Consider the following 14,287-nt stretch of genomic DNA (forward strand, 5'->3'; position numbering starts at 1 on the left):
CTGGTCACATGCATCCACACCTGTGGATGCTACATCGCTATAGCGTGTCGCTACAGCGATGTAGAGTCACGTGTAGATGTGCCTGATATGTGGCTGACAGGGTGGATTTCAGTGCATTCCAAAGATGCCTTCTTCTCTCTCATCCACAATCCCCCCCCAAAAATCACTCGTCTGTTTCTTTGAACTTGGTTACATTTTCTAAGCCAGAAGTAACTCAGCAATTTTCATGGGGAGGGGGTGGAACATTAGTCAGGGAAGCTCCTTTCAGTTCCTTTAGCATCCTGTGAGTACCACTGATAATGTGGTATGGTAGCAATATGGGGAGTTCTTGTCTTCATGTTGCAACTTGTCTGTTCTCAGTGCTTGATATACTCCAGAGTCAAATACATTTTTAGAAATTAGGGCTGTTTGACCTCATTTTACCTCTCCCTTACATCTTCCTGATAGGTAATCATGCTGTCTTGGAGGATACAGGCAGTCCTTGACTTGCAACCTTTCGAGTTACAGCGTTTTGCACTTACAACATTTATAAATTGACACTGTTTCAACTTCATGACAACAGTTTTGACTTTACAATGTTTAAGCCGATGTGACACCACACCAGCGAACAAGTTCACTGCATTGCGCATCTCCCTGGAGAACATCTGTCCAAACTTCCTTGGACACTTTCTTTAAGGAAGCAGACAAGACTCCAGAAAAACCTGCAGCCAAGACTCCTGAGAAGACTCCAGCCAAGAACCCTTCAAAAAGTCCAACCAAGAGCCTTTCAAAAAGTCCAGCAAAGTCACCTCAAAGAAGTCCTTCCAAATCAATTTGATTGCTATTTACAATATAAATACATTAATGTAGCTATATTACTCATCTATAATTGATCGAGTACAAAATTCTGGGGTATTTTTGGTGAAAATAGGGTATCGGGGCTTGGTTCAGGAATCAATCCCACATTTATAACATTGTTTCTTATGAGAAAATTGCTTTCGAGTTGCAACCTGTCAAGTTAAGACAAGGTTTTCAGGAACCAATTGTCCTCTAAATCCAAGGACTGCCTGTAATCTCAAGCTCTTCTTCACTATGTCTCTTTCTGAGCTGTATCTTTTGCTCTATGTCCAATGTAAAAAGCACCTTGTTAAGCAAACAAGGAAGTAATTTTTCCAAAAGGAAGGAGTGTCATAAGCAAACTAAAAAAAATTGGTGCAAAATTTAGCTGACAAACACAACTGACACATCCAGCACACATGTAGGTGTTGCACATTTAATCTGCAATACAGAGAAGGCAGTAATCCATGGCACATTCCCTGCCCCAGGAGTGTTGAAACTTCCTTAATAATTATTGATTGCTCTTAAACCTCACAGATATACATTTGCATGCAGACTGCAACTTGTTTATGAAGATTTACTTACTGATGTGACTCAGAACATATTAGGCTCTGCAACTGAGTTCAGCTTGGAAACTTCAATGCAAGCATCACCACAGCAGTATGACTGCTGGAGTGCAAGTCAGGCTTTCCTTCAGGATTTCTGCAAAGCCTCCCTTATTATTTGTATCTTGATATAAACAACTCCAAGCAGTGGCTTAGTAAGTAGAGCCTTGGAGTTGAACTCCAGAAACCTGGATTTTATTCCCACCTTGGTACATGACATGCAGAGTGACCTTGGTCAAGTCATTTCAATGTCATGTGCCTCAGTTTCCCCACAAGTAAAATGAGAATAAGGATACTGATGTCCTTTGCAAGATATTAAAAATCTGCTGATATGAACTATTATATAAGAACTGGTTAGTAACTCTGATATTGTGCTTCTTACGCCACAGTTTGGCACCAGTTCAGTACAGTCTATCCCAAAATGCTTTCGTGTCTGTCAGTTTTGCTTCCTGGTTCTTATGCAATAGCAAAAAACCCACTTGTTTAATCCATCTCAGTGTTTATCATCCCATGGTACCAGAGAACTGTATGGCCATGTCTATCTGGTAAGCTGCTCAGGCTCCAGAGTTGTACTTTCAAGCAGCCCAGGCTGCATTAGACAGGCTGCCTCCAAAAATAAAAGTAGAGTAGCTGGATGCACACATCATGTTAGGTGAGCTAATTAGCAGTTTTAAGAGGCAGTGCCAATTAGCCACACTTAACAGCTTCCACTTTAGGAAGCAGCCTGCTTGAACCAGCACAGCACATTTGAGGATGCCATTCCGGATCATGGTAAGTTTGCTGTGTAGGTATGGCCTATGAGGAAAACCAGGATTGTTGCTTTGTAACTTTCTATTGTACAAGTATTCTAATCAAAAGTAGTACAAAATAGTTTTGTTAGGGATGTAGTTGATTAACAAGGCAAACCAGTGAGATAGTATTTACTATTTCACAGAAGAGGCCTCACAGAAATGTATTAGGTCAACAAATGTTGACATTGATTTAAAAATCCAGAGATGAAAAAGGTTGGGGCTCTTTGCATTTGCCTCGTTGTCTTCTTTGATGCTTCAGGGTTCAGTCTCAAGGTTTCCTCTCTAGGTAGGGGGATTAGAAATCCTCTCTTTAATGAAAGCTCGGGCTCAGTGCAATCACGTGACTGTCTAGAAGCTGAGCATTTAAGGGGGAGGGAAACCTTCAAATATAGCAGGACCTGTGACAAAATTCTGAAAGATGGTAACACTGTTTGCTCAGCTGTAATTTAAGATGCAAATTTTAAACTGATTGAGTTAAGTATACACTTAACTATACACTTTTGTGCCAGGTTAAAAGGAGATCATCTATTCAGCATAAATCACTAGGTGTTCATTTAATTTAAATAGCAGTAAGGGGTATGTGCAGATGAACTATTTACTGTGAGGTAAAGAGACAGGGATTTATCACAGCAGCTGCTCTACAGTAACTGCTGCTGGGCACAGTCTTACTCCTATGGCAGATGCGAGCTGAACTGCAAGGCCTTGGGCTTCTTTCATTTCAGTTTTTATTTTCTTTTGAAACAAAAATGGCCTCTACTGCCTTTGGTTGCAAAGGCAGCCTTCGGACTGAACCAGATGTAATTGATGCAGCGATATCTGCAGTTAAGCTGAATGCATAGTTGAGAAAGGTGCGAATGGAGCCTGAAGCCTTTACCCGGTTAAATGTTGCATCCTTAGCGGTTACAGCGCTGATGAAAGCATGCAACAAAAAAGGTGTGCTCCCATTAGGTAGATCTGCAGAACATCTCATAAATAGTGTTCTGCTTTGGTGCCGACTGAGGTGGGGTAGGTCAATATTGCTGCAATATTGCCTCTTCTTGAGGCCTCTGTAACGGTGCCTCTTTCTCTGACCATGTGAGAAATGGGTCAGACCCGAGTAGATCAGGGCTCAGCTATTTGAAATTGTATATATTCTACATGTAAAGCTCAGTTTCAACCGGACCTGTTCAGCTGCTCCTCCACATGTCTGTCCTGTTCCCTAGTTCTTTCTGTCACCAAGCAAGCACCAGAAAGGGTCTTGGTGAGAGTTCAGAGAAAAATAACTAGTCTGAGTTGTCTAGGAAATATGACCTAGAAAGAAAGTATGAAAGGAAAGGATGCATTTAGTCTAGTCTAGTAAAAATATGACTGGCGGTGCTGAACTGTGTAAACCAGCAGTTCCCAAGCTGTGGGTGGTGACCCCAAATGGGGTTGCAACATCAGCAGATGGGGGCTGGGAGCCAGGGGCCACATGGAGGAAACGGGCCCGTCAATGGGGTCGTGCTGAGGAAAAGTTTGGGAAGCGCTGATGTAAACAGCTATCGTGCAAAGGCCCTCATGCTTTGCACAATAGGCTCGGGGGCTTTTCCATAGCCACCAAGGGGGCTTAATTAAAAAAGAAAATAGGGAATAGAGATCAGATACTGGGGGTGGGGGGGGAAATTTTCTGACTCTCAAAGACGGGTTACAGAGGGAGGCTGTAAATCCCTTTCGGTGGCGAGGCTTCAAGGAAAGCTTTGACAAGCGTTTCTCGGGGACCACCCGGTGGGGCAGAGCCGGGGCCCGGAGTCCCGTCTGGTAGGAGCCGGTCCCGGCCCGGGAGCGAGCGACAGAGAGAGGTGCCTGCGGGCTCCTCCGGCGCCCTGGCTCTGCCCTTCCCTCCCGCGGGGCCGGGCTAAGGCAGGGGCCGCCCCGCCCCGCTCCGCTCCGCTCCGCCGCCCGGGGGCTATAAGAGGCGGCGGCGCCGGACACGACGGCGGGAGCCGGGCTCGGGTGGTAAGACGGGGCGGGCGGGCGCACGGGGCTGTGCCTTTCCCCCGGCTCCGAGGCGCTGGCAGGGCTGCACAAGTCCTCCGTGCGCGGCGCGGAGCCCGCTCTGCCTCCTGCCCAGCGCAGGCGCGCTCATCCCCGGCCGGGCGGGCGCTCGTGCCGCCCCTACCCGCCGGATGCCGGGGCCGAGAGCCGCCTCCGCGGAGGGGAGGGAGGAAGTGGGGCAGGGCGGGGGGTTGCCGCCCGGCTGCTCTTTCTCCGTGCGGGGGAGAAGCCTGCCCTGTCCGGGCCCGAGCGGGCTTCCCGGCGCTGACGGCCGCTCCCCTCCGCCCCCAGGTCCGCCAGGATGTCGGTGTCGCACAGCTCCAAGCTGAACAAGGCGGTCAGGGACCAGTACATGAAGCTGCCCCAGGGCGGCTCCGTCCAGGTCACTTATGTCTGGATCGACGGCTCGGGAGAGGGGCTGCGCTGCAAAACCAAGACCCTGGACCGCGAGCCCAAGAGCATAAAAGGTGAGGCTGGGCCTGTTGGTTTGGAGCCGCCCGCCCGGCTCTGCTGCGCTGCGCTGCGCTGCGCTGCGCTGCGGTGGGGGAACAGCCTGGTGTGTGCAGATCTGTTATTTGGGGTGCAGGCATCGTCTTACCCCTTTGAAGATTATACAGTATGAATGAGTGGGGCTGAGGCTTGTTTTCATCCCGTTATCTGAAGTAGTAAACAGCCAGGTTCCTTCAGGATAGTTGGTTTGCTAATCTCTAATTTTTCTACCATTAGAGTTGAGACAGAAGGAAGATGGTTTGGGGGGGGGCATCTTTTTGCTGCTAAAGCCAAGGCCCCTTTCCACAGGGCAAATAAGCAGAGTTGGCTTGTGATGCGACTTGTCTGGATGCTGCGGGCAAGTGAAACCTGCATATTTGAGTCCTTCTCAGCTATAATAGAGAGAGTGACCCGGGGTGGCTTAAGTGCCTTGAGTGTTGAAAATCCAGCATCTCATTTTGGAAGCAGTCGCTAACTCTTCCTTTCCCCCACCTTTATAATTAGAGGAGCTACTGCTGTGAGCAGTGGCTGAAAGATTGGCCTCCAAGTAGATACAGTGGAAGCAACAACTCCACTCCCTTCCTTGTGAAGGAATCCTCAGCGGCGTGTCTGGGTGGGTAATGGGGTGCGTTCTTGGGATCTCCATCAATGCAGTAATTTGGGAGGCTTACTTTGAGTTTTCTTCTGCTCCTCTCTCCCCCAGATATCCCAGAATGGAATTTTGATGGATCCAGCACAGGCCAAGCAGAAGGCTCCAACAGTGACATGTTCTTGATCCCAGTCAGGATGTTCAGAGATCCTTTCTGTCTGGACCCTAACAAGCTAGTATTGTGTGAAGTCCTGAAATACAACAGAAAACCTGCAGGTGAGGTTCTTGCGCATTTGCCTAAGGTGGCTGTTACTGGGACTGGTGTGCTACCAGACGGACCAGTGGGTTGTTTACACTACAGCATCAAAATATTCAGTGCCTCTCAAATGCTGAGCACCCAAAAACTCACTAGGATCCTGTGGGAAGCTGCAGGTGCTCCTTGGCTGATCACGAACTGACCTGTGAGAAGTGAATATATTGCTTAGGGCTGCAGAAATCCTGTAACAATTGGTATCAGCAAGTTTTGCCTTAGCGTATAGTGCAAGGGTAAGGGGAACTCTATTGTCTGGCAAAAAATAATGCTAATATTCTGCATGCTTCTTGTCAGCAGAGGTCGCCACATGTCTCGCAAATCAGACATCCCAAATAAGGGATCTGCCCTTTTAATTCAACAGCTCTTTGGAGCCTGTATTTGAGAACATAAACTCGGTGATTAGGAGTCTGCAGCCCTGAAAGCTATAAATCTGAAATGTTCAGAACTCTTAAAAACAAGCTTCACTTCCTGGCTCATAATGTAACACTTGTAGCCTTGGTTCAGCACCATGTTCACAGCTACTTTGTTGCTTGTACAAAACTCTGCTTATTTGTGTTAAGGCAACTAGCAAGAGCCAGGTCTGAATCTGAATGTGAGTAGTGCTGTCTTTGGCTGTACAATGGCTTTATCCTTTCTGTTCCATTCTGGGCATAATGAAATATGAGGCCTGATGGAGGGGTAGCAGAAATTGATCATCTGCTTGTCCTATTTGTATATGAAGAAGTTGATCCCTGTTCTGCAACTAACCTAGATGCATAGTGTGAAAGTTAAGGAGGTAGACCTTGGAAGCATTTAACTCTTAATGAAGAAAGGGGTAGCTTGGTTCCTGTGAGAAGATTTGTGGACAGAGGTGCCTTCTGGCCAGTATGAGAGAGGAGGGTCACATCTCCAGCCTCAACTTGTGAGGGCCTGACTTTGTGACCATGTGTCAGTCCTCTTTAGGAGTGGAGGTCTGTGAGCTGTGATGGCTAAAGACAGACCATAGTTGGTGTTGAAATACTAATACCCTTCTTCCCCCCCCCCCTCCCCCCCATGTGTGAAGTACTGCAGTCTTAACTTCCTGACTTGATTTTTTGGAAACTACTCAGTTTTTTGCTAGTATGAGCTCTACTTCCCTTCTAACCAAGGCCATTCTCAAAGAAAAGCCTTTCTCTTTGGGTAACTGTTCAGTAACATGAAGGCTTGATATGGCTGGAAAGCTGTCCTGGGTCTGTTCCCATAAATCTGGGTTAGGGAAATTCTGAAAGGAAACTGCTATTGTATCAGGCTGATCCTAATGCTTTACAAACGCCAATCCCCAAGCTGTTAGCATAGATCAATTCATGTGAGTGGCAAGAATTTTTGTGGGTATTATCCCTTATTGGACCAGCTGCATCATTGGGAAAGAGTTAGAAAAGTTTTCATTGCACTTCAACGTATGTCTAAGTCTGTCCCAACCATGAAGCTGGTCCAATACAATAGCACCCACAAAAATCCCTGCTTTAGCTTATTTCCTAGACCATCATGGCTAAAACATCTGTCCAATACTATCAGTGTGTGGTCCAAAAGCTTTGTTTTTTGTTACTGTTTAAATGGGCATGCTCTAAACTTAAATTTCATTTGCTGCTCTTCCCATTAGTTCAAAATGTTGCGACTGGTGTGATAATATTTAGATCTTTTACGATTCTAGTAAAGGTCTCAGTTACTGCCTGGAGGCTGCCTCTCCTTAGTATAGAGGAATAATAATGCTCCATTTGCCATGTCTCTCCTTCTGTCTATATTCTTGGTTTCACAGCATGTTTAGCATTCCCACAGTCTTGCTTGGGGATCCATATCTTCATGACAATCAGGGTTGTGTTCTGGTTTCCTTTACTACCACTCTGAAAGAGAAGGCCAAGGTTATGGTAACTTCTTGTGGGAGCTGATTGTGGGAATCGTGACTTGTCTATCAGTCTTCTTGGATGCTTACCAAGAACAACATGGAGAAGAAAGAATGCACTGGAAAAAGCTTGGTTTTAGGGGCAGGTACACAGGGTGGAAAGGTTAAGGAGCTACTCTGGCAGTGAGAGGGATCAAGTATGCATCAATCCACTGTGTGACCTTGGGGTACATTACATAATCTCTATACCAGTCTGTGAAAGGAGAAGAATATTTGTGTACTGGTGGTAATGGTTCTAGTGATAAGCTAAATCTATACATAAAGGGCAGATCGCCAGATGTTGAGGAGATGGGGTAGTTATATGACTACTTAGATATACGTTTGGGGATTTTTGTGCAAATTTTAATGGAATGGGTTTAAACAGAGTCTTCATTTATAAATTGCATGCACACTTTGATATGCAGCTGAAATCTGCTGCATCTCTAAGTGGGCAGAGGAGGAGAAGGGAAACCTTGTATAACAGGTGTTACTTTTCCTTATTCCTTGTGTTGCTCGGTGTTGGATTAGATGTAGCAGACACTTCCCAGCTCAAACAAAGCACAGGGATATTATAATATTTTATAATATTTATAAGGGATTTATAAATATATATTTATTTATATATACAGAGAAAGGTAGGATTATGGGTTGTTAGTAACCTGAAAGGCATTGCTTGCAGAATGCAAACAAGGATGGGAGATCAGCTGCAGGACAGCCCTCAGTATAGCTCACAAGGATTTTTTGCACCAACCAAAGCCTCTTCAATTAAGAGAGAGCCTCGAGTGCTTGACTGAATTGGAAGTACTGGAGGGTGGCTGGTCCCAGGGTGTAAGTGCTGAAGGTCTAACAAAAGAAGCTCTCTCCTTTCCAGAGACCAACCTGAGGTACACCTGTAAGAAAGTCATGGACTTGATTAAGAACAGCCACCCTTGGTTTGGAATGGAGCAAGAATACACACTGCTGGGGGTCAACGGACACCCGTACGGCTGGCCTGATAATGGGTTTCCAGGTCCACAAGGTAAGAGGTAGTTACTACTTCCTCAAACGTGCATGCATAGGTTGTCCACTGCTCTAATGGGTCTTTTTTCTTTTTTTCTTCTCTGTTTAATACTGACTTGCAAGAGAGATCTAACCCTGGAAGGTGTCGAACACTCCTGGCTCCTGTCTGCTCTCTCAAATGTTAAAGATAATCCATGCTTCATAGAAAGTGCCAAGATCCAACCCTATCCAGAAAGATGCACCCATGATGCCTCCCTGACCAGGGCCCCCAAACCTTCAATAAGAATTACATGGGCAGAATCCAGTGGGACTCGATGCCTTACGATATTGGTTCATGGTAGTGGCTCACAAAACTCTTCTCACTTGCTTGAGTGCGAGAAACCAAATGAAAGCATCTTGCTTGGGAGCCTTTCCCACTTCTGCAGCAAACTGAGACTAATGGGTAGATGACCTGAGCTTGCTTATGCAGTTGCTCTTCTCACTTCAGAAGGTATTGCTGCCATCTGATCGAACCATAGCCTTCTCTCCTGGGTCTCTGTCAAAAACCACATTCAGGCAACTGCGCGTAACTTCCTTGGAAAAAAAACTTAAAATGCAGGCAACTTAGTGCCAAGGTTAGGTAATTAGCAGTTGTTTACCTGCTGTACTGTGCACCATGCAGGTCACTTGATGTATAGTGGTACGGTGCCACTCATTTTTGACTGGTACCCAAGATTAAATAACTGTTTTGGCCCAAGAACTTGTTTGTCAAGGGTTTGACAAGTTGGCTGGAAAAAGGTCTGTACATGGTTAGTAATCAGAGAAGTGCTTGCATGTCAAGGCTTGAGCAGGGATTTTGTTGGAGGGCCCTTGGACACAAACAAGTTTGGTCACCTAGATGGGCCTGAGAGAAGGCTGAAGGAGTGCTGCTGGAGAAGGTTTCTTCCTTCCTTTCAATTCCTTCTGGTAGCCACTGACTTCTTTTAAGAATCTTTTTCCCTTGGATTTGTACTGAAGGTCCACATTTAATTGCCCGTTTTGAAGAAGGAAAACCTGTAAGAAATTGAAGCAGGTTAAGAGTTTTGAAAGCAATTTTGGCATTTCTTACAGTGAACACTGGCAATATCAAAGGCCTCAAAACAAACTTGAAAAGCTTTTCTATTACAAGATCAGCTCATAGTGGAACAGTTCTTCACCTTTTGTATCTCCCTCCTGCCCCTACACTTAACAAGTTGGGAAGGTATATCCAGTGTACTGTCTCTTCTGGAATGTAACAGCACTTCTTGGTGCTTCTCTGAAGTTGAAATGGGGCGTGTCGAGTTTGTTTGAGAGTTACCATGGAATCCTGGCAGAAGACAGGATGGCTCAGTGTTGGGAATGGGAAATGGAGCTTATAACTTCCCTAATTGTTATTTCCACTAGTCCTCCTTCAGTCGTGACCTACACTTATTCTAGCTAACAGCTGTTCAGGTGGCCTGTGCAGGAGAAGGCATTGATGATCAGTCTGGCTTCTGAAGGGCAGGCTCCATATCCCAAAGTCACCCTTTGAGTTGGTTGTATTATTTGCAGCCTCAAGAGAGAGACAAGTGATTGGGCACACCAGAGAGCATTTGTCTCCCGCTTTGGGCATAACCCCTTCCTCTCCATTTGAGGTGTTGTTGAGGAACCTGCAACTTCTATGGCTATTCCTTGGGCTCTTTCCAGGGCTTCTCCAGGCTTCCCACCTGCAGTGCTCAATGGGGATGCTGGCGCTGCTGCTAGAACAAGGGCGGGCAATTATTTCAGGCGGAGGGCTGCTCGCTGAGTTTTTTGGCAAGCCATCGAGGGCCGCATGACAGGCAGCCACGGGCAGATAAATATTAATTTTCTAAATTTTTTTTTTTTTTTTTTAAGGGCCCCGTGGGCCGGATAGAATGGCCTGGCAAGCTGCATCTGCCCACAGGCCACATTTTGCCCACCCCTATGCTAGAAGCATTGTGGCAACTTTTTTCTTTCACTTTTCTTCCAGGCCCTTACTATTGCGGGGTTGGAGCAGATAAGGTGTACGGGCGCGACATTGTGGAGTCCCATTACAAGGCATGTCTCTATGCAGGGGTGAAGATCTGTGGCACCAATGCTGAAGTCATGCCCTCTCAGGTATGTGTGGAAAAGGTGCTTCTTGCATGTCATGTCAGGGTAGCACTCATTTAGCCAGGAGGCTTTTTGGCGGGGGGGCGTGGGTGTCCGCTTGACAGTGCCCCAAGCATAAGTCCTGAAATATTGTCCCCAGGGATCAGGTTCTTCCAGTCTTAAACTGCACCCTATTTACAGTTATTATAGTACTTCTTACCCAGTAAAGAAGGGAGTTTTTCCAGTAAAACTACTTTGAGGGGTCATAGTGCATTTCTGTACTGCATCTGGTCTCCACTGTTGGAAGGTGAAAGCAGGAGTTTCCCAAATTGTGGCTAGATTCCCTCTCCCCTGGCTCAGTCTCTTGTCATCTGCTTATACCCAAATCAAGCAGCCCCTGAATCAGCTAAGACTTTATAAAGGAAAAGTTGTGACAGTCTAGCTAATAGTGCAATAACTTTTTTTTTAACTACCAATAGCTCTTGTGTAAATGCTCCTACTTCAGACTTCTCAAAGTCCACATGTCCAGTTGCAATACTTATTTTTTAAATAGCACCTTAAATATAAAGTTCTTGCAGTTTGTGTGTAAATGAGGTGCAATAAGCTTGTAATGAGAAGTTTTCCACCTTGCTGCTGTTTGTTGTTCTCCAGTTTGTGTGGCTGGTGATCATGGTAGCATCTGTAGATAAGGCATCGTTGCAGTGGAAGCACAAGGGAGAGATGCTCTGTAGTGCTCCAGAGTAGAACCAGCCCATATGCTTGCTTGGGAATGAGCAGGTGGGGAAGGATGAATTGCAGACGTGGATTTTATGATGCTGTGTATCTGTATAACCTAGCTCTGCCCCTTCTACCAGCTGAGAACCAAAGAGCTCATGGGGAGATTCTGGCTCAGAGCCCAGTTGGAAGGGAATATGTTGGATTTTTTTTTTTTTTTTTAATTTAATTCAGGAAAGGCCTATGGCATACGTCTAGTAAGTGGTAAGGTTAGATGCTCATAACCTGACTTTGTAATGTAGGACTATATGGTTCTAGTTGTGCTGAGGGCAGTTGTACCTAGTCTTGAACTCAATTTACTCTGCGCTAAAGTGAACCCTCCTCCACTTCCTTCACCTGGTATTTTCTTCAGTGTCCTACTTGTGGTACTTGCTAGGCTGCAGGATGTCTGCAGATGCCATATCCCTGAAATGTATCAGTTATCTGACTAGGCCCCTGCTTAGTCGTTCAGGGAGAAGCTGCTAGCTTGAGTAGAGAGGAGGTGCATTGAGCCCAATCCCCTGCTATCATAGGCAGCCATACAACTAGTAAAGTAGCATCTTTAAAAAGTAGCTAGTTTCATTGTAATGGGGTGTGATAACCCTTGCTTCACCAGTGGTTAAAAGTCTTCGAATTTCCATCTTAAACTTATTCATGGCCAGTTTCCATGTGTTTGTTCTTGTGCTAAAGTTCCTTTAGCTTACATAGGTCATCTTCCTCCCTGGTGCCATGCCCCATTCATGTATGTTATCAACAGCAATCCTGTTTCCCGCGGCCTTCATTTTTTAAAATTAAAAGCCAAGCTCTTTTAGAAGAGGACCTCCAATCGCCTGATCATCCAGGTAGTCTTTCCTTTAGTGGGCCTCAGTTACACTCAGTGTAATCTACTGTCAGTGGCTGAGGGGAAGAGAATTATAAACCACAGTATTCATGGCAGTGCCTTCTCTCTCCTTTTCTAGTGGGAATTCCAAGTCGGACCGTGTGAAGGCATGGAGATGGGAGACCATTTGTGGATGGCTAGGTTTATTTTGCATCGTGTTTGTGAAGATTTTGGAGTTGTGGCTACTTTGGACCCCAAACCAATGACTGGCAACTGGAATGGAGCTGGGTGCCACACCAACTACAGCACAGAAGAAATGAGAAAGGAGGGAGGCCTCAAGTGAGTCCTTTTCCTAAAGATCCTGGGATTTGTCAGGGATTGTCTCTTTCATTTCTGTCCAAATCATCTCATCTTCAAAATATTTAGATATTGGAGTGAAAAACCTAATCTGAAACTATGAAGAAGGGCAGTACCTGGTCAGTATATTACACCTGACCTTGAGAAACTGGCTTCTTCATGTCCCCCCTCACATGAGCATTTGTTGGATGTTTTTTGTTGTTTGTGTCTTTCTTACTTTTGATAAATTATTACAATCATCATCTTTTAATGTCAATTATTACATAATACATTTAATTGGAAAATTCTGTGAGCAACGCTTTGAGCAAATGCTGAGTCTTCCTGGGTACTGTTCCAAATTCTGCTAGAGTGGATGAAACAGGAAGGCTTTATAAACAAAGCGTTATCAATAGAAACCCATTAAAACTTGCTGTTTTTCCCTTTCCTCTTCATTTACTAGACACATTGAAGCTGCCATTGAAAAGCTAAGCAAGCGACATGACTACCACATCTGTGTGTATGACCCAAGAGGGGGGAGAGACAACTCCAGGAGGCTGACCGGCCACCATGAGACTTCCAACATTTTCGAGTTCTCTGCCGGAGTGGCCAACAGAGGGGCCAGCATCCGTATTCCCCGCCAAGTTGGCCAGGATGGTTTTGGGTACTTTGAAGATCGGCGACCTGCAGCCAACTGTGACCCCTATGCAGTCACAGAGGCCATTGTGAGGACAACGTTGCTCAATGAAACAGGAGTGGAAACAAAAGACTATGCAGACAACTGAAGTCTGGGAGTGGGTAGGTTTTTAATTCTAAACTAGTTTCTCATGTGGGTTTTATGAACGTGTGACCTCATCGGCTGTCAGTTCAGACTCTTTAGAACCTTGCTTCTGGTTTTGTGAAATGTTGGCTTAGAAATATATTTCTATATATATTGTAAGAAGGGAAAAGTGTCTATTTTTCTCAACTGACTTTTCTGGTTCCTGATTTTTAGATCATGTATTGGGGGCTTTTTTTAAGACTGATTTTAATTTTTGTAATTGACTTTTTACTCTGTACATAGAATCTTATGTGAAAGCTGCTGCTGCTTTTAACCTGTTTTCTTCCATATCTGTGTTGCAAAGAAACAATAAATAGCCTCATTGGCTGTAGGTCAGCCACTCTTCACTAATAAATGTTTGCTTTTTTGTAACTCCTAAAAGATCTCAAAATACTGAATGTGGGTATGACAGTGTTACTGATAGGCAGCACCACTGGGGTGACATGTAGCAGCTGTTCAATAGACTGCAGTGTCCTGCATTAGTTTTGAATAGGGGGACGGGAATGGTGGGGCATCTACACCAGTTAGGTAGCAGTATGTAGATGCTTGAGGTGAAATTGGGCCTGGACTACAAAGCTACCTCAAGATAGCACCCACGGATCATTAATAACAAGCTGCCAAGGAATTTGGTTTGGCTCTTTTTGCCAAGGGGCAACAGCAGTGCAGTGCAGCGCTCGGGCACAATCTCTGGTCACTGGAGCAACGCAGATGTAGATGAGTGCTGATTACCAAATCTGCAATACCCTTGCTCTGAGAATGGGGGTGCTGCAGACGCTGCCAGGGCAGTCAAAACTCGATCCTGCTTACTAAGAACCATGTGGTGGGCCACAGCATAGCGTAGCCCGAAAAGTGCAATTTAAACACAGACATAGCAGTGGAGTCTTCTTGATGCATCTGAGACCTCAAATTTGATTCTTCACAGCAACTTGCCAGACATGCTTTTGAGATTACAGGAGATGTA

The 14,287-nt window shown here is 45.4% G+C and overlaps 1 protein-coding gene across 1 annotated transcript; it reads left to right on the forward strand.

Moving 5' to 3' along the window:
- The first annotated feature begins 4,092 nt into the window (after nt 1–4,092).
- Nucleotides 4,093–13,707, forward strand: LOC102566561 (glutamine synthetase). The gene is made up of 7 exons (XM_006273860.4): nt 4,093–4,186; nt 4,517–4,692; nt 5,418–5,579; nt 8,385–8,531; nt 10,500–10,627; nt 12,313–12,512; nt 12,970–13,707. The coding sequence occupies exons 2-7, from the start codon at nt 4,527–4,529 to the stop codon at nt 13,289–13,291; spliced, it is 1,125 nt and encodes a 374-aa protein (XP_006273922.1). The 5' UTR covers nt 4,093–4,186; nt 4,517–4,526; the 3' UTR covers nt 13,292–13,707.
- The last annotated feature ends 580 nt before the right edge of the window (nt 13,708–14,287 follow it).

The sequence above is a fragment of the Alligator mississippiensis genome, chromosome 12 (assembly GCF_030867095.1).
Source record: "Alligator mississippiensis isolate rAllMis1 chromosome 12, rAllMis1, whole genome shotgun sequence".
Taxonomy (NCBI): domain Eukaryota; kingdom Metazoa; phylum Chordata; order Crocodylia; family Alligatoridae; genus Alligator; species Alligator mississippiensis.